The sequence below is a fragment of the Artemia franciscana genome, chromosome 6 (assembly GCF_032884065.1).
Source record: "Artemia franciscana chromosome 6, ASM3288406v1, whole genome shotgun sequence".
In the NCBI taxonomy this organism is placed as follows: Eukaryota; Metazoa; Arthropoda; class Branchiopoda; order Anostraca; family Artemiidae; genus Artemia; species Artemia franciscana.
Window position 1 is genome coordinate 642,653 of NC_088868.1, and position 26,403 is coordinate 669,055.

At 32.8% G+C, this 26,403-nt stretch overlaps 1 protein-coding gene across 4 annotated transcripts in view; it reads right to left on the minus strand.

The window, feature by feature from the left end:
- LOC136027883 (myb/SANT-like DNA-binding domain-containing protein 3) overlaps positions 1–26,403 on the minus strand; it is a 105,939-nt gene that overhangs the window by 901 nt on the left and 78,635 nt on the right. For 3 of the 4 annotated variants that reach the window (XM_065705299.1, XM_065705301.1, XM_065705303.1), the window contains exon 5: positions 9,801–10,328. In XM_065705299.1, coding sequence (XP_065561371.1) covers positions 9,931–10,328 — 398 coding nt within the window. In that variant the 3' untranslated portion in view covers positions 9,801–9,930. Of the gene's footprint in view, positions 1–9,800; positions 10,329–26,403 lie in introns of those variants that run through there. The other variant, XM_065705300.1, reaches the window with a different exon arrangement.

Consider the following 26,403-nt stretch of genomic DNA (forward strand, 5'->3'; position numbering starts at 1 on the left):
CCAATAGTTTTAGCTTATAGAGTCTTAATTTTTTTTCAAATTGCGGATACCTTCTCAGGGGTGAAAATTAAGGGAAGGTGGCTATTGCTCCTTCTATAATTGAAAACCACAGCTATTTTGGCATTTCAACTGGAAAAATCTTAGAAATTGTCACCCCTCTAGATTTTTAGAAATGTCGCTTTGTGTATCTTCAGTGAAAACAAGTAAAAAAAGAGTACTTGTCCCCCTTTTAGTTTCCATGAATGAAACTCCCACAGGCCAAAGTGTCATTAGCGGTTTACTGGAAAATCATGTATTTCAAACAGTTTACAGTTTTTATTATTTAGAAAATAAACAATGCTCAAACTTTAGAAAAATTCTCTTTTGCATAAGTTCAATAAATTTCTTCGTTGATTCATATTGCTTTTGGTAAATACATATTTTTGCCATTAAAAAAAAGGCTTTTATGCGCTGTCTTTAAACAAAACTAGATCTACGCTGCATGACGTGAGGTGTTGTGGCAACCTTTGTTCGGCTTCGCCAAGTAAAGCGTTGCGAGAGCAACATTTTGGCTTTGTTTCCTCGCTTCGATTAAACACCGAAGTTGTTAATATGTAAGGATCTAAATCTAGGTACACCAACTAGTAAAAGTTGCAAAACCCTCATTGCAACCAGCAAAATTTGCAAACCCTTCATCACTGAAGATGATTGTAGCCTAACAGCCAATTATTACTTACAAGTCCCTTACATGTCTTACCACTGGAACCAAATTGGTCTTACCATCAAATATACCGGCAACAAATAATAGGTACACCAACTAGCAAAAGTTGCGAACCCTTTATTGCCAAAGATTCTTATGAGCTAACGGCTGACTGTTGCTTAAATCTCCCTGTATGTCTCACAGTTGGTATCGGCCTATTTTTGGTTTCAGTGAGTACCTTACTACTGAAGTTGTCAAACCCCTTTAAACTTCAAACTAGTATATCTCACCAAGGAATTTTTCTACCAAAAAAAAGGATGACATATATTTTGATCAGCTCTTCAAGAGCTATGGACTGCCGTCCAAAAAAATCTATCTGTCTCAGTTCAAAAGTTGACTTTTTTGCCGTAGGCCAAGTTTCTAACGTCATCACTTAGAAAGGAGCAAAGGATAAACTTTAATTTCTTTATCAATGAGAGAATTTTTAAAGCTTAAGAGGCACACCTGAAACCATTTCTGTATCGGACTATTTTTTGTTTCAGTGTGTACCTAACTACTGAAGTTGTCAACCCCTTTTAAACTTTCAAACTGGTATATCTTATGAAGAAATATTTTTACCAAAAAATTGATGACATATACTTTGATCAGCTCATCAAGAGCCATCGACTGCCGTCGAAAAAAGAAACCTATCTGTCTTAGTTCAAAAATCGACTTTTTTGCCCTAGGCCAAGTTTCTAATGTCATCACTTATAAAGGAGCCAAGGATAAACTCTAATTTCTTTAGCAATGAGAGAACTTTTAAAGTTTAAGAGGCATATCTGATACCATTTTTCTACGGGCAATCCAAAGTGCAAAAAACCGAATCATTAACTCAGTTGAAATCACGAACAGCACGAACAGAAATGGGTAGAAACAATAGACGGCAGCACTTTCGGTCCCTACTTTTTTGTTTCTGTAAATTTTTCTAATTTATCACTCAAAGTAGATATATTGGCTGTGGGGCCGGATAACTGCCGCATATATTTAACACTTTTCTATTTTAGTCCGTCTAAAATAGATCTTAGTCCAACGAAAGATTAACTGCATAACTTTGACATAGGCTGCTCTCTCTGACATAGGCTATAAAACTCGAAGTCATTTCAAACACTATAGGCTCTGGCTCAAGGACAAGCAAAAACCATCCTTCTTGGCCCCAGGCAAGAGCCCTATGAAGCTTTCCAAAATGCAAAGTCATATTCATCAATCCGGCCTAAGGTTCACACTTTCCGTAAAAACCGCAGAGGTTAGAACCTTACCACTTTCTAGGAATAAGCTTAAATGGGTTGCTAGGAACAAAAAAAAAAAAAAAAAAAAAAAAGACAAAAACAAAGTGTTGCTCTTGCAACACAATTAAGATTTTGCCTTTTCAAAAATGATTTCCATCTTCTTACAGGTTTTTCAAATTGAATCTTTAAAATGTCTGCTAACTTATGTACGCAGCTTATGTTTGCTGAGGGCATGCAATGTGATTTTTTCTTTATAAGGCTTGAATTAACCCCCATTCCCTGTTCTTCAACAAAATAAATTTGTACGTTCATATAAAAATCTAACTACTGGATGTCTATTAAATAAAAAATGTTATCGTTGGCATTAAGATTTCCGTCTGGCATTAATGATTTCCGTCTTCTTACGGATTTTTGAAATTGAACTTTTAAAATGTCTGCTAACTATGGAACTTATGTTTGCTGAGGACATGCAATGTGATTTTTTCTTTATAAGGTTTGAATTAACCCCCATCCCCCTGTTATTCAACAAAACAAATTTGTATGTTAAGATAAAAAAAACTAACTACTGCATATCTATTCATTAAGAAATATTACCGTTGGCATTGGGAGGGTAACGAGTGACTGGAGTGATAGACCATCTTCATGTCTTCAATTATGCTGTGTAAACTCAGGTGGACCAATTCAAAGTATGCACACAGTTTACTAAAGGGCCAAAATTAGAGTCAGCAAAGGTGACGAATCAACAAGTGACAGCCACCAGCATGATAGAAAAAAGTTAGGGTTCCAAGGTAGTTGGAGTTCGAAGCATTGAGAAGCGTTTAAGCTCATTTCATTTCCTTTTCTTTTTCTTCAAATGCTGCTCTACAGCATTGCAGTCCGACTACCTTTGTTTATACGACAGAGGGTTAATCCAAGGATATTAAAGTTTAGCTCACATAAAAACATTTTAAGAACAAAATGGAAAAGGGTAATTTTAAAATAAATTTATTTTAATTTATTAAATATGTGCAAATTTTGTTTATGAAAGTGCAGACATGAGTTAATGTTCTAACTCTGTGTCAATTAAACTACTTTCATATTTTGATCTGGTTAATATTTTATTTTCTAAGTCCTGTTAAATAGCCCCAACCTTTATTTATACCTTTATTTATTTATTTATTTATTTAACCCAACCTTTATTTATTTATTACCCCAGTTTATTCTTTGGTTACACATGTTACACATTTTGAAATCAGGATATCGCAAAAGTTTCAAATCACACCATTACACGGCCCTGCCGCCCTGCTGCTTGAGCCCATTGGCCTTCTTTATGGAATAAATTATTTTGATTCAAAATTCAAAAAAAAATTCTACCTATTTTTTGAGCACTAAAAATGGATAAAACCAATTTTTTGTGAAGCATTTGTCTTCATTGAGGTTTAGTTTGGCCAGTTTATATGTCCCCAAGTTTTAAACCCGATCAGAGACAAAAACGAACAGTTATATAACAGTTATTTACTGTTATATAAAGTAGAATTGAGAGATAGAGTCAAAGTTAAGCGTAAAGAGCGGGACATTGAAGAAGGAACAGCCCCTTTCATACACGGAGTAATTTCTGTTCGTTTTAAGTTTTAATGTCGCTCCTTACTTTCAGTTAAAAAAACTTGTTTTTTTTGTTTAACTCAATATGAAACCTCTCCATTTCATGTTGAATTTTATGGTCATAATATGCATCAGCAGTTTCTATTTTCAACTCCTTCACTAAATTCTGATTTATGTCACCACTTTGTCTTTTTGAGTCACAAATGGGTATGATATCTATGAGTCCTGGCAGTCCTAGAGGCCCCTAGGGGTTAACAGATGAACGTGTCCGATTGTCGCCGGTGTCTAGGAAGATCACAGCCGGTGTCTAGGAAGCTCACAGCCGGCTTAGTAGTATTTATATGGCCTGAAGGTGAAATGATATTTTATAGTACAAATGACAGCGCAATAGAATCTGATTATTTGAATTGGTTCATTGGTTGAATTTGTTGAGTGTCACATTATCTTGTGTCTAGTATCTGGTGTCTATATTATTCCAAAGTCTATGATTAAGGTACCAAGGACAGTGAAAACGAAACCTTATTGTTTGAATCGGCTAAGTGGAGACCTAAACTGGTGTTTAACTTTCTGGTGTCTATTATCTGGTGTATCTAGTTTCTATAGGTCTGGTAATTGGGTAAGTGAAAACTTACCCAATCGTGTGTTTAGATAAATTAGGATAATTTGAGAATCCAGTTTTGAATCCAAAAGACCTTTCCATGCAGTTCTGAAATAGTGGTAGCAAGATAGTGGTAGCAAGATAGTTCTGAAATAGTGGTAGACAAAAAACAAATAGGTGAAAATTGGCAAAACTTAAGCTAAAAACATCAGGTTGTAATAGGGAAAAAGATACAGCTTTCTCTAAGAAAACGTCCTATATGGATCAATTGTGATAACCATATTTTATTGATATTAAATAAAAAAAACAAGTTTTTTCAACTGAAAGTAAGGAGTGACATCAAAACTTAAAACGCACAGAAATTACTTCGTATATGAAAGAGGCTGCTTCCTCATCAACGCCCCGCTCTTTACGCTAAAGTTTGACTCTTTCTCTCAATTCTTCTTTCTAAAACAGTAAAAAACTTTAGCGTAAAGAGCGGGGCGTTGATGAGGAAGCAGCCTCTTTCATATACGAAGTAATTTCTGTGCGTTTTAAGTTTTGATGTCACTCCTTACTTTCAGTTGAAAAAACTTGTTTTTTTTATTTAATTTCTGAACGTTTTTGAATCAATGCATGTTTTGATTTTGGCTCTCCGCAGAGGAATGATCAAAACGAAATTTACATATTTTTTTTTTGGCGCAATAGCTTTCTCATAATTTTGATCGAATGATTTTGAGAAAAAAAGAGCGGGGGACGAAGCCTAGTTGCCCCCCGATTTTTTGGTTAATTAAAAAGGCAACTAGAACTTTTAATTTTTTACGAATCTTTTTATTGGTAAAAGATTTACGTAACTTATAAATTAGCTTACGTAAAGAACTTTTGTATTCTCATGTTTTTATTACATACATGAGGGGATTCGCCCCATCGTCAGTACCTCGCTCTTTACACTAAAGCTTAAATTTTATCCCAATTCATTAAGAATGACCCCCTGAATCACAAAAGCCGTAGAATAAGTAGTTGAAATTACCGAAAATACTTTAGCGTAAAGAGCGAGGTATTAGAAGGAGGTGAGCCCCTCATATGGGTAATAATTTCTGTTTGTTTTCAGTTTTATTGCTGTTCCTTACTTCCAGCTGAAAAAGCTTTTTCACTTTTATTTTTTAATTGTTTTTTTTTTAATAATGCTAGTAAATCCTGCTCTCCCTTCATGGAAATTTTCTTCTCCCATTACAAATTCTCGAAGGAAAGTTCCCCCAGCATATCCCCCTCTTCTCAACCCCTCCCCCAAACCAAAAAAATCCTCCTGAAAACGCCTGTATACTTCCCAATAACCATTACTATATGTAAGCACAGGTCAAAGTTTGTAACTTGTTGCCCCTCCCACGGGGACTGTGGGGGAGTAAGTCGTCCCCAAAGACATAGTTATAAGGTTTTTCGACTACGCTGAATAAAATGGCTATCTCAGAATTTTGATCCGTTGACTTTGGGAAAATAATTAGCGTGGGAGGGGGCCTAGGTGCCCTCCAATTTTTTTGGTCACTTAAAAAGGGCACTAGAACTTTTCATTTCCGTTAGAATGAGCCCTCTTGTAACATTCTAGGACAACTGGGTCGATACGATCACCCCTGGGGAAAAGAAAAAAAAAACAAAAAAACAAAAAAACAAAAAAACAAATAAACACGCATCCGTGATCTGCCTTCTGGCAAAAAATGCAAAATTCCACATTTTTGTAGATAGGAGCTCGAAACTTCTACAGTAGGGTTATCTGATACGCTGAATCTGATGGTGTGATTTTCGTTAAGATTCTATGACTTTTAGGGGACGTTTCCCCCTATTTTCTAAAATAACGCAAATTTTCTCAGGCTCGTAACTTTTGATGGGTAAAACTAAACTTGATGAAACTTATATATTTAAAACCAGCATTAAAATGCGATTCTTTTGATGTAGCTATTGGTATCAAAATTCCATTTTTTAGAGTTTTGGTTACTATTGAGCCGGGTCGCTCCTTACTACAGTTCGTTACCACGAACTGTTTGATTAGCGGTAGTTTGGTTTGTTTTTAGTTTTTATCTTTGTTCCTTCTGTGCTGAAGATGCCTTTACAGGCAAAACACCCGTGTCATTTTAATTATTTTTCCTTTTCTCTGTACTGGCCGCAGTTTAGTTTGTTTGTTGTTCATTGAGTTTTTTCTCTCTTTGTTGTTCCCAACGTAAGGGAAACGTAAAGGAAAGTAAGGGAAGCTCCCAAGGTAAGGGAAGCTGTCCACCTGATCAATCTTTTCGTTACCCAAGCGTCACCTTTTCGGTGACGCAATATTAGTTGACTAATTAGTAAACTAATTAGAACGCGTTGCTAGTGTCAAATTTGACTAATTAGTTTTGCTTATTAATTTTACGACCTAGCGTGGTAGAGGTGACAAAAATACGGGATTATCCTAAAAATTACAAAATTACAAAAGAACCAAAAGAAAAATAATAGTTTTCAGGTAGAAAGGGAAGTAGTTAGTATTTAGATCATTTTAATGATCTCAGTAGTTCGATAAATGAAAATTTTACAGAATATAATTTGGGTATTAAATATTACTTACAAATAGGTCCTAGATGCTATCAGATATTAATATTCTAAATAAAAATCGCCAGAGAAAGCAACAGAAAGCCAGAAATTGTGTTGAGGATTTAGGAAAAGTGACCGAAAGAAGAGATAACTTTAGCAGGCTTGTGTTTTTATGGTGTCTTCGAGTCAATTCGATCTGAATTTTTTTTACCATTCAAAATGAGACTAGCTGAACTCTTAAAAAAAAAATTCAAATTGTATGGTAACTATCAGAAATTATGGGGTAAATGGAATAGACACCAATGGGGGGGGGGGGGGGGTTCCAATGAATTTGCCTGCAACTCAGTAAAACAAATTGACGAATATTTGACAAAAAAATATCTTGATAAACCAATAGAAAATCCCGTTTTCCCTAAGAAATATCTTCTTCAATTTTTGTACGTATCGATTTTTGTAAGAAATTTTGCGTGTTTTTTTCAATTTTTGTACATAACCTTAAAAAGACGTCTGTCAAACTAATTTCAGAATAGGAAAGCTGTAACCGACGTGATTGAAAACAAGATTATTATGAAAACACCTCCTTGCTCAGGGAAAAACTCCCCTCTTGGATGTTTAAAAACTCGCCTTACAGAAGTATTCTACCCAAAAACGCATTCTTATTGTCTTTGATCACCACAAAGGCTATTGAGCCCCCTGTTAAAAATAAAATCAAACTCATTTTAAGCTCATAAAAAAGAAAAAAACAACAATATTAATACAACATGACTCAATGACGAACATAAAATTAGCAATTGAACACTCAGAAAATATAACTTACCGTGCAATCTCCAAAATATTAACTAGAAACCCAAGTAGTACAGATCCCCCAGTCAGTATTGACCATAATGTAAACTTGCTTATATTTGAGCGTCGTAAATGCTACTAACCAGACACACCCTAACTGTCTAGGACATATTATACTATATAAAAACATTAAATCACTTGACTGTGACTTGACTTATATCCCACCCAGCCTCTATGGCTGTACTGAGGCTTCTTCTCTTTTCAATGGCCATTGAATATGGCGACGGTAATCAGTTCTGTCAGATGCTAGACGCAGGAGCTGGGGGAGATTCTGGCGATTGAAGTTGTCATACCGTTTCTTGCAAGGTCGGCCTTGTGGTCTTGTACCATGTAAACGTCCTTCAAATGGGATTTCTGGGAGTTGATTTGATGAAACTAGTTGGATATGACCAAGCCAGTGGAGTTGTTCATGAGAGTGCGTGATATGTGGAGCACAGTTTACGAAAATCTTCATTGAACATTTTGCCGATGTAGGTGATTCCTTCTATGCAACGGAGGCATTTTGATTCAAATTCAGAGATCTGAAGTTCATCGTCAGCTGTGATTGACCAAGTTTCACTTGCAAATATAGCGATGGGGATAGCTTGGATGTGGTTGGGGAAATGATGGGCGTGGGAAGGGTGTTAGATGCTTTCCAATCACATTTGACTATTAAAAAATGCACTATCTCCTTCAACTCCCAGTCGAATGAGCCCTTTTAAGGTATCTAGGACAACTCTTTCAATGCGAAGTGGCCTGATATAAAACAAACAAACACACATACACAAACACACAAAAAATAATAATAATATATTGTGCCCACATCGCTCTTTACTTAAGCCGCGCTATTGCGCTGCCTATGATAATTTGGGTAAATCAAATTAACAAGCAGATGATTACAGGTTTAGCCTACAGCCTCACTTCGCTAGGAAGAATATATATAAATATATATATATATATATATATATATATATATATATATATATATATATATATATATATATATTGATTAAATGCAGCTTCTTTAATTAACCTAAAGCAGCTTTGATTAAATGCCACTTCTTTAGTTAGGTTAAAGTAGATTTGATTAAATACAGCTTCTTTGATTAATTTATAGCAGCTTTTATTAAATACAGTTAAAGCAGCTTTGATGATATACAGCTTCTTTGATTAGTTTAAAGCAGCTTTGATTAATTGCGGCTTCTTTAATTAAGTTAAAGCAGCTTTGATTAAATACCGCTTCTTTAGTTAGGGTAAAGGAGCTTTAATTTAATACAGCTTCTTTGATTAATTTAAAGCAGCTTTTATTAAACAGTTTCTTTAATTAATTTAAAGCAGCTTTTATTAAATGCTGCTGCTTTATATTAATTTAAAGTGGATTTGATTAAATGCAGCTTATTTAATTAATTTAAAGCAGCTTCGATTAAACTCAGCTTCTTTAATTAATTTAAAACACTCTTGATTAAATGCAGCTTCTTTAATTAATTTAAAGCAGCTTTGATTAAATGCACCTTCTTCTTTTACGGGTTCTTTTTTCTCTGCGCACCAAAAAAAAATTCGTGTGACTTGAACGATAGCAATGACAAATATTACACGCGATATCGTACCATAGAGTATCACCATGTCTTGTCCATTATAAAGTCTTATGGGTTTGTGTCCCCTAACTTGACCTGTTCTGTACTCAAGATAGAGATATCTACTTTTAATGAAACTTACATTACCAGAAAGTGTGAATTTTGTTTTTTCAATTGACCAGAGCAGAATTTTCCTTTTAAAGTTCAGGATAGGGCAATCCTTACAAATTTTGTAGCAAATGTTTTATTAAATATATAATTTATAAAATATGTTTATATTTATATTATATTTGAAAACAATATAATATTAATATAATATATTATTATCATAATATTAATAAATATAATTATTATTATATTTATAAAATAAATTTATAAAATATAAATATATTTTATTACTGCTTGAAGAGAGCTAAAAATATGTTCAAAAGAACTATCAATTAAGCAATTTGGTAGCTTGGAAATACCCTTTGGAGCTATCTGCTTTCCGCTTTATCCGATATCGATTGACAAGCTTTGCGGCAAAAGGGACTCTAACTTCATGGTCTTTTCAATCAAATTTCATAGTTAATCCAAAGACTCTCTATAGTCTTACTGAGTCCCCTGGGAGAATTCACCCCTGGACCCTTTGTCGTTGTGACGGTCAGCCAACGCTGAGACTTACAAAATGATTTGAAAGTGCCGCTTTGCCATAATGGCAACAAAAATTAATTGGCTATTTGGCCTATAGATTTTCTTCATAATCCTTTCGATCGTAATTCTTATATTGAAACATTGATTCTATATACAAAACCACTTTTTGAAAACATGATTATTTATTTCTAAATTCTACCTTAGCTCCGCCGTTTTTTTCCTATTTGATACTTTTATTCAAGATTACGAATTCTTTTGTAATTTCTGCTTTAGCACTGTCATCTCCATTTCATGAGCTTCCTGTTTCCATGCCATTTCATAATTAAAGGATTCCATTTCCTTTTCATGTTTTTTCTTCATACACTCTAGTTTTTGAGCAAATAATTGCTTTTCAATCTGAAACCTCTCCATTTCATGTTGAATTTTAAGATCATAATATGCTTCGGCCGTTTCTATTTTAGGCTTCTTCACTAAATTCTGATTTACGTCACCACTTTGTCTTTTTAAATGACAAATGGGTATGATGTCTATTTCACTAAGTTTATACAGTCCTGGCGGACCCTTGGCCTTGATAGATGAGCGTGTTTGACCGTCACTAGTGTCTAGGAAGCTCGCAGCTGGTTCATCACCATTAATGTGACCTAAGAATGAAACAAAGTTACCAAACCTTGATAAATTTTTAAAAAACTGGGAGTTCGGTTTTTAACCAAAGAACTTAATAAGCGGTATAAGTTTTGGAAATAGCGAGCATCAATTTAAAAAAAAATAGAAAAATTAGAAAAAACTAATCTAAAAACATAGTGTACCAAAAAGAATAGGAAGCTCGCAGCTGGCTCGGCACCATTAATGTGGCTTAAGAATAAAACAAAATTTGAAGTACCATAGACAGTGCAATGAAATCTGACTGTTTGAATTGGTTAAATGAAAACTTACCCAACCTTACAAAATTAAAAAAAGCTAGGAATTCGGTTTTTAATCAAAAACCTTCATAAGCGGTATAAGGTTTTGAAAATAGCGAGCATCAATTTAAAAAAAAAAATAATAAAAAAAAAAAATAATCTAAAAAAATAATTTGAAGTATCATGGACAGTGCAATGACATATGACTATTTGAATGGGTTAAGTGGAAAGTTACCAAACCTTGAAAAATTAAAAAAAAACTGGGAGTTCGGTTTTTAACCAAAGACCTTAATATGCGGTATAAGTTTTTGAAAATAGCGAGCATAAATTTAAAAAAAAAAATAGAAAAAATAAGAAAAAACTAATCTAAAAACATAGGGTACCAAAAAGAATAGGAAGCTCGCACCTGGCTCGGCACCATTAATGTGGCCTAAGAATAAAACAAAATTTGAAGTACCATGGACAGTGCAATGAAATATGACTGTTTGAATGGGTCAAGTGGAAAGTTACCAAACCTTGAAAAATTTAAAAAAAAACTGGGAGTTCGATTTTTAACCAAAGACCTTAATATGCGGTATAAGTTTTTGAAAATAGCGAGCATCAATTTAAAAAAAAAAATAGAAAAAATAAGAAAAAACTAATCTAAAAACATAGGGTACCAAAAAGAATAGGAAGCTCGCACCTGGCTCGGCACCATTAATGTGGCCTAAGAATAAAACAAAATTTGAAGTACCATGGACAGTGCAATGAAATATGACTGTTTGAATGGGTCAAGTGGAAAGTTACCAAACCTTGAAAAATTTAAAAAAAAACTGGGAGTTCGGTTAATATGCGGTATTAAAATAAAAAACCGAAACCGTAACTTTCCACTTGATCCATTCAAACAGTCATATTTCATTGCACTGTCCATGGTACTTCAAATTTTGTTCAAATTCGGTATAAGTTTTTGAAAATAGCGAGCATCAATTTAAAAAAAAAAATAGAAAAAATAAGAAAAAACTAATCTAAAAACATAGGGTACCAAAAAGAATAGGAAGCTCGCACCTGGCTCGGCACCATTAATGTGGCCTAAGAATAAAACAAAATTTGAAGTACCATGGACAGTGCAATGAAATATGACTGTTTGAATGGGTCAAGTGGAAAGTTACCAAACCTTGGTAACTTTTTTTTTGGGAGTTCGGTTTTTAACCAAAGACCTTAATATGCAGTATAAGTTTTTGAAAATAGCGAGCATCAATTTAAAAAAAAAATAGAAAAAATAAGAAAAAACTAATCTAAAAACATAGGGTACCAAAAAGAATAGGAAGCTCGCACCTGGCTCGGCACCATTAATGTGGCCTAAGAATAAAACAAAATTTGAAGTACCATGGACAGTGCAATGAAATATGACTGTTTGAATGGGTCAAGTGGAAAGTTACCAAACCTTGAAAAATTTAAAAAAAAACTGGGAGTTCGGTTTTTAACCAAAGACCTTAATATGCGGTATAAGTTTTTGAAAATAGCGAGCATCAATTTAAAAAAAATAGAAAAAATAAGAAAAAACTAATCTAAAAACATAGGGTACCAAAAAGAATAGGAAGCTCGGAGCTGGTTCGGCAACATTAATGTGGCCTAAGAATAAAACAAAATTTGAAGTACCATGGACAGTGCAATGAAATATGACTGTTTGAATGGATCAAATGGAAAGTTACCAAACCTTGAAAAATTTTAAAAAAAACTGGGAGTTCAGTTTTTAACCAAAGACCTTAATATGCGGTTATAAGTTTTTGGAAATAGCGAGCATCAATTTAAAAAAAAAAATAGAAAAAATAAGAAAAAACTAATCTAAAAACATAGGGTACCAAAAAGAATAGGAAGCTCGCACCTGGCTCGGCACCATTAATGTGGCCTAAGAATAAAACAAAATTTGAAGTACCATGGACAGTGCAATGAAATATGACTGTTTGAATGGGTCAAGTGGAAAATTACCAAACCTTGAAAAATTTAAAAAAAAACTGGGAGTTCGGTTTTTAACCAAAGACCTTAATATGCAGTATAAGTTTTTGAAAATAGCGAGCATCAATTTAAAAAAAAAAATAGAAAAAATAAGAAAAAACTAATCTAAAAACATAGGGTACCAAAAAGAATAGGAAGCTCGCACCTGGCTCGGCACCATTAATGTGGCCTAAGAATAAAACAAAATTTGAAGTACCATGGACAGTGCAATGAAATATGACTGTTTGAATGGGTCAAGTGGAAAGTTACCAAACCTTGAAAAATTTAAAAAAAAACTGGGAGTTCGGTTTTTAACCAAAGACCTTAATATGCGGTATAAGTTTTTGAAAATAGCGAGCATCAATTTAAAAAAAAAAATAGAAAAAATAAGAAAAAACTAATCTAAAAACATAGGGTACCAAAAAGAATAGGAAGCTCGCACCTGGCTCGGCACCATTAATGTGGCCTAAGAATAAAACAAAATTTGAAGTACCATGGACAGTGCAATGAAATATGACTGTTTGAATGGGTCAAGTGGAAAGTTACCAAACCTTGAAAAATTTAAAAAAAAACTGGGAGTTCGGTTTTTAACCAAAGACCTTAATATGCAGTATAAGTTTTTGAAAATAGCGAGCATCAATTTAAAAAAAAAAATAGAAAAAATAAGAAAAAACTAATCTAAAAACATAGGGTACCAAAAAGAATAGGAAGCTCGCACCTGGCTCGGCACCATTAATGTGGCCTAAGAATAAAACAAAATTTGAAGTACCATGGACAGTGCAATGAAATATGACTGTTTGAATGGGTCAAGTGGAAAGTTACCAAACCTTGAAAAATTTAAAAAAAAACTGGGAGTTCGGTTTTTAACCAAAGACCTTAATATGCGGTATAAGTTTTTGAAAATAGCGAGCATCAATTTAAAAAAAAAAAATAGAAAAAATAAGAAAAAACTAATCTAAAAACATAGGGTACCAAAAAGAATACGAAGCTCGCACCTGGCTCGGCACCATTAATGTGGCCTAAGAATAAAACAAAATTTGAAGTACCATGGACAGTGCAATGAAATATGACTGTTTGAATGGGTCAAGTGGAAAGTTACCAAACCTTGAAAAATTTAAAAAAAAACTGGGAGTTTGATTTTTAACCAAAGACCTTAATATGCGGTATAAGTTTTTGAAAATAGCGAGCATCAATTTAAAAAAAAAAATAGAAAAAATAAGAAAAAACTAATCTAAAAACATAGGGTACCAAAAAGAATAGGAAGCTCGCACCTGGCTCGGCACCATTAATGTGGCCTAAAAATAAAACAAAATTTGAAGTACCATGGACATTGCAATGAAATATGACTGTTTGAATGGGTCAAGTGGAAAGTTACCAAACCTTGAAAAATTTAAAAAAAAACTGGGAGTTCGGTTTTTAACCAAAGACCTTAATATGCAGTATAAGTTTTTGAAAATAGCGAGCATCAATTTAAAAAAAAAATAGAAAAAATAAGAAAAAACTAATCTAAAAACATAGGGTACCAAAAAGAATAGGAAGCTCGCACCTGGCTCGGCACCATTAATGTGGCCTAAGAATAAAACAAAATTTGAAGTACCATGGACAGTGCAATGAAATATGACTGTTTGAATGGGTCAAGTGGAAAGTTACCAAACCTTGAAAAATTTAAAAAAAAACTGGGAGTTCGGTTTTTAACCAAAGACCTTAATATGCGGTATAAGTTTTTGAAAATAGCGAGCATCAATTTAAAAAAAAAAATAGAAAAAATAAGAAAAAACTAATCTAAAAACATAGGGTACCAAAAAGAATAGGAAGCTCGCACCTGGCTCGGCACCATTAATGTGGCCTAAGAATAAAACAAAATTTGAAGTACCATGGACAGTGCAATGAAATATGACTGTTTGAATGGGTCAAGTGGAAAGTTACCAAACCTTGAAAAATTTAAAAAAAAACTGGGAGTTCGGTTTTTAACCAAAGACCTTAATATGCAGTATAAGTTTTTGAAAATAGCGAGCATCAATTTAAAAAAAAAATAGAAAAAATAAGAAAAAACTAATCTAAAAACATAGGGTACCAAAAAGAATAGGAAGCTCGCACCTGGCTCGGCACCATTAATGTGGCCTAAGAATAAAACAAAATTTGAAGTACCATGGACAGTGCAATGAAATATGACTGTTTGAATGGGTCAAGTGGAAAGTTACCAAACCTTGAAAAATTTAAAAAAAAACTGGGAGTTCGGTTTTTAACCAAAGACCTTAATATGCGGTATAAGTTTTTGAAAATAGCGAGCATCAATTTAAAAAAAAAAAATAGAAAAAATAAGAAAAAACTAATCTAAAAACATAGGGTACCAAAAAGAATACGAAGCTCGCACCTGGCTCGGCACCATTAATGTGGCCTAAGAATAAAACAAAATTTGAAGTACCATGGACAGTGCAATGAAATATGACTGTTTGAATGGGTCAAGTGGAAAGTTACCAAACCTTGAAAAATTTAAAAAAAAACTGAGAGTTCGGTTTTTAACCAAAGACCTTAATATGCGGTATAAGTTTTTGAAAATAGCGAGCATCAATTTAAAAAAAAAAATAGAAAAAATAAGAAAAAACTAATCTAAAAAAATAGGGTACCAAAAAGAATAGGAAGCTCGCACCTGGCTCGGCACCATTAATGTGGCCTAAGAATAAAACAAAATTTGAAGTACCATGGACAGTGCAATGAAATATGACTGTTTGAATGGGTCAAGAGGAAAGTTACCAAACCTTGAAAAATTAAAAAAAAAACTGGGAGTTCGGTTTTTAACCAAAGACCTTAATATGCGGTATAAGTTTTTGAAAATAGCGAGCATCAATTTAAAAAAAAAAAATAGAAAAAATAAGAAAAAACTAATCTAAAAACATAGGGTACCAAAAAGAATAGGAAGCTCGCACCTGGCTCGGCACCATTAATGTGGCCTAAGAATAAAACAAAATTTGAAGTACCATGGACAGTGCAATGAAATATGACTGTTTGAATGGGTCAAGTGGAAAGTTACCAAACCTTGAAAAATTTAAAAAAAAACTGGGAGTTCGATTTTTAACCAAAGACCTTAATATGAGGTGAAAGTTTTTGAAAATAGCGAGCATCAATTTAAAAAAAAAAATAGAAAAAATAAGAAAAAACTAATCTAAAAACATAGGGTACTAAAAAGAATAGGAAGCTCGCACCTGGCTCGGCATAATTAATGTGGCCTAAGAATAAAACAAAATTTGAAGTACCATGGACAGTGCAATGAAATATGACTGTTTGAATGGGTCAAGTGGAAAGTTACCAAACCTTGAAAAATTAAAAAAAAAACTGGGAGTTCGGTTTTTAACCAAAGACCTTAATATGCGGTATAAGTTTTTGAAAATAGCGAGCATCAATTTAAAAAAAAAATAGAAAAAATAAGAAAAAACTAATCTAAAAACATAGGGTACCAAAAAGAATAGGAAGCTCGCACCTGGCTCGGCACCATTAATGTGGCCTAAGAATAAAAGAAAATTTGAAGTACCATGGACAGTGCAATGAAATATGACTGTTTGAATGGGTCAAGTGGAAAGTTACCAAACCTTGAAAAATTTAAAAAAAAACTGGGAGTTCGGTTTTTAACCAAAGACCTTAATATGCGTTATAAGTTTTTGAAAATAGCGAGCATCAATTTAAAAAAAAAATAGAAAAAATAAGAAAAAACTAATCTAAAAACATAGGGTACCAAAAAGAATAGGAAGCTCACAGCTGGCTCGGCACCATTAATGTGGCCTAAGAATAAAACAAAATTTGAAGTACCATGGACAGTGCAATGAAATCTGACTGTTTGAATGGGTCAAGTGGAAAGTTACCAAACCTTGAAAATTTTTAAAAAACTTGGAGTTCGGTTTTCAACCAAAGAACTTAATAAGCGGTATAAGTTTTGGAAATAGCGAGCATCAATTTAAAAAAAAATAGAAAAATTAGAAAAAACTAATCTAAAAACATAGGGTACCAAAAAGAGTAGGAAGCTCGCAGCTGGCTCGGCACCATTAATGTGGCTTAAGAATAAAACAAAATTTGAAGTACCATAGACAGTGCAATGAAATCTGACTGTTTGAATTGGTTAAATGAAAACTTACCCAACCTTACAAAATTAAAAAAAGCTAGGAATTCGGTTTTTAATCAAAAACCTTCATAAGCGGTATAAGGTTTTGGAAATAGCGAGCATCAATTTAAAAAAAAAAATAATAAAAAAAAAAAAAATCTAAAAAAATAATTTGAAGTATCATGGACAGTGCAATGACATATGACTATTTGAATGGGTTAAGTGGAAAGTTACCAAACCTTGAAAAATTAAAAAAAACTGGGAGTTCGGTTTTTAACCAAAGACCTTAATATGCGGTATAAGTTTTTGAAAATAGCGAGCATCAATTTAAAAAAAAAAATAGAAAAAATAAGAAAAAACTAATCTAAAAACATAGGGTACCAAAAAGAATAGGAAGCTCGCACCTGGCTCGGCACCATTAATGTGGCCTAAGAATAAAACAAAATTTGAAGTACCATGGACAGTGCAATGAAATATGACTGTTTGAATGGGTCAAGTGGAAAGTTACCAAACCTTGAAAAATTTAAAAAAAAACTGGGAGTTCGGTTAATATGCGGTATTAAAATAAAGACCTTAATATGCGGTATAAGTTTTTGAAAATAGCGAGCATCAATTTAAAAAAAAAAAATAGAAAAAATAAGAAAAAACTAATCTAAAAACATAGGGTACCAAAAAGAATAGGAAGCTCGCACCTGGCTCGGCACCATTAATGTGGCCTAAGAATAAAACAAAATTTGAAGTACCATGGACAGTGCAATCAAATATGACTGTTTGAATGGGTCAAGTGGAAAGTTACCAAACCTTGAAAAATTTAAAAAAAAACTGGGAGTTCGGTTTTTAACCAAAGACCTTAATATGCGGTATAAGTTTTTGAAAATAGCGAGCATCAATTTAAAAAAAAAAATAGAAAAAATAAGAAAAAACTAATCTAAAAACATAGGGTACCAAAAAGAATAGGAAGCTCGCACCTGGCTCGGCACCATTAATGTGGCCTAAGAATAAAACAAAATTTGAAGTACCATGGACAGTGCAATGAAATATGACTGTTTGAATGGGTCAAGTGGAAAGTTACCAAACCTTGAAAAATTTAAAAAAAAACTGGGAGTTCGGTTAATATGCGGTATTAAAATAAAGACCTTAATATGCGGTATAAGTTTTTGAAAATAGCGAGCATCAATTTAAAAAAAAAAATAGAAAAAATAAGAAAAAACTAATCTAAAAACATAGGGTACCAAAAAGAATAGGAAGCTCGCACCTGGCTCGGCACCATTAATGTGGCCTAAGAATAAAACAAAATTTGAAGTACCATGGACAGTGCAATCAAATATGACTGTTTGAATGGGTCAAGTGGAAAATTACCAAACCTTGAAAAATTTAAAAAAAACTGGGAGTTCGGTTTTTAACCAAAGACCTTAATATGCGGTATAAGTTTTTGAAAATAGCGAGCATCAATTTAAAAAAAAAATAGAAAAAATAAGAAAAAACTAATCTAAAAACATAGGGTACCAAAAAGAATAGGAAGCTCGCACCTGGCTCGGCACCATTAATGTGGCCTAAGAATAAAACAAAATTTGAAGTACCATGGACAGTGCAATGAAATATGACTGTTTGAATGGGTCAAGTGGAAAGTTACCAAACCTTGAAAAATTTAAAAAAAAAACTGGGAGTTCGGTTTTTAACCAAAGACCTTAATATGCGGTATAAGTTTTTGGAAATAGCGAGCATTAATTTAAAAAAAATAGAAAAAAAAAGTAAAAACAAATCTAAAAACATAGGGTACCAAAAAGAATAGGAAGCTCGCACCTGGCTCGGCACCATTAATGTGGCCTAAGAATAAAACAAAATTTGAAGTACCATGGACAGTGCAATGAAATATGACTGTTTGAATGGGTCAAGTGGAAAGTTACCAAACCTTGAAAAATTTAAAAAAAAACTGGGAGTTCGGTTTTTAACCAAAGACCTTAATATGCGGTATAAGTTTTTGAAAATAGCGAGCATCAATTTAAAAAAAAAAAATAGAAAAAATAAGAAAAAACTAATCTAAAAACATAGGGTACCAAAAAGAATAGGAAGCTCGCACCTGGCTCGGCACCATTAATGTGGCCTAAGAATAAAACAAAATTTGAAGTACCATGGACAGTGCAATGAAATATGACTGTTTGATTGGATCAAGAGGAAAGTTACCAAACCTTGAAAAATTTAAAAAAAAACTGGGAGTTCGGTTTTTAACCAAAGACCTTAATATGCGGTATAAGTTTTTGAAAATAGCGAGCATCAATTTAAAAAAAAAAAATAGAAAAAATAAGAAAAAACTAATCTAAAAACATAGGGTACCAAAAAGAATAGGAAGCTCGCACCTGGCTCGGCACCATTAATGTGGCCTAAGAATAAAACAAAATTTGAAGTACCATGGACAGTGCAATGAAATATGACTGTTTGAATGGGTCAAGTGGAAACTTACCAAACCTTGAAAAATTTAAAAAAAAACTGGGAGTTCGGTTTTTAACCAAAGACCTTAATATGCGGTATAAGTTTTTGAAAATAGCGAGCATCAATTTAAAAAAAATAGAAAAAATAAGAAAAAACTAATCTAAAAACATAGGGTACCAAAAAGAATAGGAAGCTCGCACCTGGCTCGGCACCATTAATGTGGCCTAAGAATAAAACAAAATTTGAAGTACCATGGACAGTGCAATGAAATATGACTGTTTGAATGGGTCAAGTGGAAAGTTACCAAACCTTGAAAAATTTAAAAAAAAAACTGGGAGTTCGGTTAATATGCGGTATTCAAATAAACACCTTAATATGCGGTATAAGTTTTTGAAAATAGCGAGCATCAATTTAAAAAAAAAAAATAGAAAAAATAAGAAAAAACTAATCTAAAAACATAGGGTACCAAAAAGAATAGGAAGCTCGCACCTGGCTCGGCACCATTAATGTGGCCTAAGAATAAAACAAAATTTGAAGTACCATGGACAGTGCAATCAAATATGACTGTTTGAATGGGTCAAGTGGAAAATTACCAAACCTTGAAAAATTTAAAAAAAAACTGGGAGTTCGGTTTTTAACCAAAGACCTTAATATGCGGTATAAGTTTTTGAAAATAGCGAGCATCAATTTAAAAAAAAAAATAGAAAAAATAAGAAAAAACTAATCTAAAAACATAGGGTACCAAAAAGAATAGGAAGCTCGCACCTGGCTCGGCACCATTAATGTGGCCTAAGAATAAAACAAAATTTGAAGTACCATGGACAGTGCAATGAAATATGACTGTTTGAATGGGTCAAGTGGAAAGTTACCAAACCTTGAAAAATTTAAAAAAAAAACTGGGAGTTCGGTTTTTAAACAAAGACCTTAATATGCGGTATAAGTTTTTGAAAATAGCGAGCATCAATTTAAAAAAAAAAATAGAAAAAATAAGAAAAAACTAATCTAAAAACATAGGGTACCAAAAAGAATAGGAAGCTCGCACCTGGCTCGGCACCATTAATGTGACCTAAGAATGAAACAAAATTTGAAGTACCATGGACAGTGCAATGAAATATGACTGTTTGAATGGGTCAAGTGGAAAGTTACCAAACCTTGAAAAATTAAAAAAAAAAACTGGGAGTTCGGTTTTTAACCAAAGACCTTAATATGCGGTATAAGTTTTTGAAAATAGCGAGCATCAATTTAAAAAAAAGAAATAGAAAAAATAAGAAAAAACTAATCTAAAAACATAGGGTACCAAAAAGAATAGGAAGCTCGCACCTGGCTCGGCACCATTAATGTGGCCTAAGAATAAAACAAAATTTGAAGTACCATGGACAGTGCAATGAAATATGACTGTTTGAATGGATCAAGAGGAAAGTTACCAAACCTTGAAAAATTTAAAAAAAAATGGGAGTTCGGTTTTTAACCAAAGACCTTAATATGCGGTATAAGTTTTTGAAAATAGCGAGCATCAATTTAAAAAAAAAAATAGAAAAAATAAGAAAAAACTAATCTAAGACATAGGGTACCAAAAAGAATAGGAAGCTCGCACCTGGCTCGGCACCATTAATGTGGCCTAAGAATAAAACAAAATTTGAAGTACCATGGACAGTGCAATGAAATATGACTGTTTGAATGGGTCAAGTGGAAAATTACCAAACCTTGAAAAATTTAAAAAAAAACTGGGAGTTCGGTTTTTAACCAAAGACCTTAATATGCGGTATAAGTTTTTGAAAATAGCGAGCATCAATTTAAAAAAAATAGAAAAAATAAGAAAAAACTAATCTAAAAACATAGGGTACCAAAAAGAATAGGAAGCTCGCACCTGGCTCGGCACCATTAATGTGGCCTAAGAATAAAACAAAATTTGAAGTACCATGGACAGTGCAATGAAATATGACTGTTTGAATGGGTCAAGTGGAAAGTTACCAAACCTTGAAAAATTTAAAAAAAAACTGGGAGTTCGGTTTTTAACCAAAGTTCTTAATATGCGGTATAAGTTTTTGAAAATAGCGAGCATCAATTTAAAAAAAAAAAATAGAAAAAATAAGAAAAAACTAATCTAAAAACATAGGGTACCAAAAAGAATAGGAAGCTCGCACCTGGCTCGGCACCATTAATGTGGCCTAAGAATAAAACAAAATTTGAAGTACCATGGACAGTGCAATGAAATATGACTGTTTGAATGGGTCAAGTGGAAAGTTACCAAACCTTGAAAAATTTAAAAAAAAACTGGGAGTTCGGTTTTTAACCAAAGACCTTAATATGCGGTATAAGTTTTTGAAAATAGCGAGCATCAATTTAAAAAAAAAAATAGAAAAAATAAGAAAAAACTAATCTAAAAACATAGGGTACCAAAAAGAATAGGAAGCTCGCACCTGGCTCGGCACCATTAATGTGGCCTAAGAATAAAACAAAATTTGAAGTACCATGGACAGTGCAATGAAATATGACTGTTTGAATGGGTCAAGTGGAAAGTTACAAACCTTGAAAAATTTAAAAAAAAACTGGGAGTTCGGTTTTTAACCAAAGACCTTAATATGCGGTATAAGTTTTTGAAAATAGCGAGCATCAATTAAAAAAAAAAAAATAGAAAAAATAAGAAAAAACTAATCTAAAAACATAGGGTACCAAAAAGAATAGGAAGCTCGCACCTGGCTCGGCACCATTAATGTGGCCTAAGAATAAAACAAAATTTGAAGTACCATGGACAGTGCAATGAAATATGACTGTTTGAATGGGTCAAGTGGAAAGTTACCAAACCTTGAAAAATTTAAAAAAAAACTGGGAGTTCGGTTTTTAACCAAAGACCTTAATATGCGGTATAAGTTTTTGAAAATAGCGAGCATCAATTTAAAAAAAAAATAGAAAAAATAAGAAAAAACTAATCTAAAAACATAGGGTACCAAAAAGAATAGGAAGCTCGCACCTGGCTCGGCACCATTAATGTGGCCTAAGAATAAAACAAAATTTGAAGTACCATGGACAGTGCAATGAAATATGACTGTTTGAATGGGTCAAGTGGAAAGTTACCAAACCTTGAAAAATTTAAAAAAAAACTGGGAGTTCGGTTTTTAACCAAAGACCTTAATATGCGGTATAAGTTTTTGAAAATAGCGAGCATCAATTTAAAAAAAAAAATAGAAAAAATAAGAAAAAACTAATCTAAAAACATAGGGTACCAAAAAGAATAGGAAGCTCGCACCTGGCTCGGCACCATTAATGTGGCCTAAGAATAAAACAAAATTTGAAGTACCATGGACAGTGCAATGAAATATGACTGTTTGAATGGGTCAAGTGGAAAGTTACCAAACCTTGAAAAATTTAAAAAAAAACTGGGAGTTCGGTTTTTAACCAAAGACCTTAATATGCGGTATAAGTTTTTGAAAATAGCGAGCATCAATTTAAAAAAAATAGAAAAAATAAGAAAAAACTAATCTAAAAACATAGGGTACCAAAAAGAATAGGAAGCTCGCACCTGGCTCGGCACCATTAATGTGGCCTAAGAATAAAACAAAATTTGAAGTACCATGGACAGTGCAATGAAATATGACTGTTTGAATGGGTCAAGTGGAAAGTTACCAAACCTTGAAAAATTAAAAAAAAAACTGGGAGTTCGGTTTTTAACCAAAGACCTTAATATGCGGTATAAGTTTTTGAAAATAGCGAGCATCAATTTAAAAAAAAAAATAGAAAAAATAAGAAAAAACTAATCTAAAAACATAGGGTACCAAAAAGAATAGGAAGCTCGCACCTGGCTCGGCACCATTAATGTGGCCTAAGAATAAAACAAAATTTGAAGTACCATGGACAGTGCAATGAAATATGACTGTTTGAATGGGTCAAGTGGAAAGTTACCAAACCTTGAAAAATTTAAAAAAAAACTGGGAGTTCGGTTTTTAACCAAAGACCTTAATATGCGGTATAAGTTTTTGAAAATAGCGAGCATCAATTTAAAAAAAAAAATAGAAAAAATAAGAAAAAACTAATCTAAAAACATAGGGTACCAAAAAGAATAGGAAGCTCGCACCTGGCTCGGCACCATTAATGTGGCCTAAGAATAAAACAAAATTTGAAGTACCATGGACAGTGCAATGAAATATGACTGTTTGAATGGGTCAAGTGGAAAGTTACCAAACCTTGAAAATTAAAAAAAAAACTGGGAGTTCGTTTTTAACCAAAGACCTTAATATGCGGTATAAGTTTTTGAAAATAGCGAGCATCAATTTAAAAAAAATAGAAAAAATAAGAAAAAACTAATCTAAAAACATAGGGTACCAAAAAGAATAGGAAGCTCGCAGCTGGCTCGGCACCATTAATGTGGCCTAAGAATAAAACAAAATTTGAAGTACCATGGACAGTGCAATGAAATATGACTGTTTGAATGGGTCAAGTGGAAAGTTACCAAACCTTGAAAAATTTAAAAAAAACTGGGAGTTCGGTTTTTAACCAAAGACCTTAATATGCGGTATAAGTTTTTGAAAATAGCGAGCATCAATTTAAAAAAAAAATAGAAAAAATAAGAAAAAACTAATCTAAAAACATAGGGTACCAAAAAGAATAGGAAGCTCGCAGCTGGCTCGGCACCATTAATGTGGCCTAAGAATAAAACAAAATTTGAAGTACCATGGACAGTGCAATGAAATCTGACTGTTTGAATGGGTCAAGTGGAAAGTTACCAAACCTTGATAAATTTTTAAAAAACTGGGAGTTCGGTTTTTAACCAAAGAACTTAATAAGCGGTATAAGTTTTGGAAATAGCGAGCATCAATTAAAAAAAAATAGAAAAATTAGAAAAAACTAATCTAAAAACATAGGGTACCAAAAAGAATATGAAGCTCACAGCTGGCTCGGCACAATTAATGTGGCCTAAGAATAAGCAAAATTTGAAGTACCATAGACAGTGCAATGAAATCTGACTGTTTGAATTGGTTAAGTGGAAACTTACCCAACCTTACAAAACTAAAAAAGCTGGGAATTCGGTTTTTAATCAAAAACCTTCATATGAGGTGAAAGTTTTTGGAAATGGCGAACATCAATTTAAAAAAAAAAATAAGAAAAAAAAAAATAATCTAAAAAAATAATTTGAAGTATCATGGACAGTGCAATGACATATGACTATTTGAATGGGTTAAGTGGAAAGTTACCAACCTTGAAAAATTAAAAAAAAACTGGGAGTTCGGTTTTTAACCAAAGACCTTAATATGCGGTATAAGTTTTTGAAAATAGCGAGCATCAATTTAAAAAAAAAATAGAAAAAATAAGAAAAAACTAATCTAAAAACATAGGGTACCAAAAGAATAGGAAGCTCGCACCTGGCTCGGCACCATTAATGTGGCCTAAGAATAAAACAAAATTTGAAGTACCATGGACAGTGCAATGAAATATGACTGTTTGAATGGGTCAAGTGGAAAGTTACCAAACCTTGAAAAATTTAAAAAAAAACTGGGAGTTCGGTTTTTAACCAAAGACCTTAATATGCGGTATAAGTTTTTGAAAATAGCGAGCATCAATTTAAAAAAAAAAATAGAAAAAATAAGAAAAAACTAATCTAAAAACATAGGGTACCAAAAAGAATAGGAAGCTCGCACCTGGCTCGGCACCATTAATGTGGCCTAAGAATAAAACAAAATTTGAAGTACCATGGACAGTGCAATGAAATATGACTGTTTGAATGGGTCAAGTGGAAAGTTACCAAACCTTGAAAAATTTAAAAAAAAAACTGGGAGTTCGGTTAATATGCGGTATTAAAATAAAGACCTTAATATGCGGTATAAGTTTTTGAAAATAGCGAGCATCAATTTAAAAAAAAAAAAATAGAAAAAATAAGAAAAAACTAATCTAAAAACATAGGGTACCAAAAAGAATAGGAAGCTCGCACCTGGCTCGGCACCATTAATGTGGCCTAAGAATAAAACAAAATTTGAAGTACCATGGACAGTGCAATGAAATATGACTGTTTGAATGGGTCAAGTGGAAACTTACTCAACCTTCAAAAATTAAAAAAAAAGCCGGGAATTCGGTTTTTAATCAAAAACCTTTATATGCGGTATAAGTTTTTGGAAATAACGAGCATCAATTTAAAAAAAATAGAAAAAATAAGAAAAAACTAATCTAAAAACATATGGTACCAAAAAGAATAGGAAGCTCGCAGCTGGTTCGGCACCATTAATGTGGCCTAAGAATAAAACAAAATTTGAAGTACCATGGACAGTGCAATGAAATATGACTGTTTGAATGGGTCAAGTGGAAAGTTACCAAACCTTGAAAAATTTAAAAAAAACTGGGAGTTCGGTTTTTAACCAAAGACCTTAATATGCGGTATAAGTTTTTGAAAATAGCGAGCATCAATTTAAAAAAAAAAATAGAAAAAATAAGAAAAAACTAATCTAAAAACATAGGGTACCAAAAAGAATAGGAAGCTCGCACCTGGCTCGGCACCATTAATGTGGCCTAAGAATAAAACAAAATTTGAAGTACCATGGACAGTGCAATGAAATCTGACTGTTTGAGTGGGTCAAGTGGAAAGTTACCAAACCTTGATAAATTTTTAAAAAACTGGGAGTTAGGTTTTTATCCAAAGAACTTAATAAGCGGTATAAGTTTTGGAAATAGCGAGCATCAATTTAAAAAAAAAATAGAAAAATTAGAAAAAACTAATCTAAAAACATAGGGTACCAAAAAGAATAGGAAGCTCGCAGCTGGCTCGGCACCATTAATGTGGCCTAAGAATAAAACAAAATTTGAATTACCATAGACAGTGTAATGAAATCTGACTGTTTGAATTGGTTAAATGAAAACTTACCCAACCTTACAAAATTAAAAAAAGCTAGGAATTCGGTTTTTAATCAAAAACCTTCATAAGCGGTATAAGGTTTTGGAAATAGCGAGCATCAATTTAAAAAAAAAAATAATAAAAAAAAAATAATCTAAAAAAATAATTTGAAGTATCATGGACAGTGCAATGACATATGACTATTTGAATGGGTTAAGTGGAAAGTTACCAAACCTTGAAAAATTAAAAAAAAACTGGGAGTTCGGTTTTTAACCAAAGACCTTAATATGCGGTATAAGTTTTTGAAAATAGCGAGCATCAATTTAAAAAAAAAATAGAAAAAATAAGAAAAAACTAATCTAAAAACATAGGGTACCAAAAGAATAGGAAGCTCGCACCTGGCTCGGCACCATTAATGTGGCCTAAGAATAAAACAAAATTTGAAGTACCATGGACAGTGCAATGAAATATGACTGTTTGAATGGGTCAAGTGGAAAGTTACC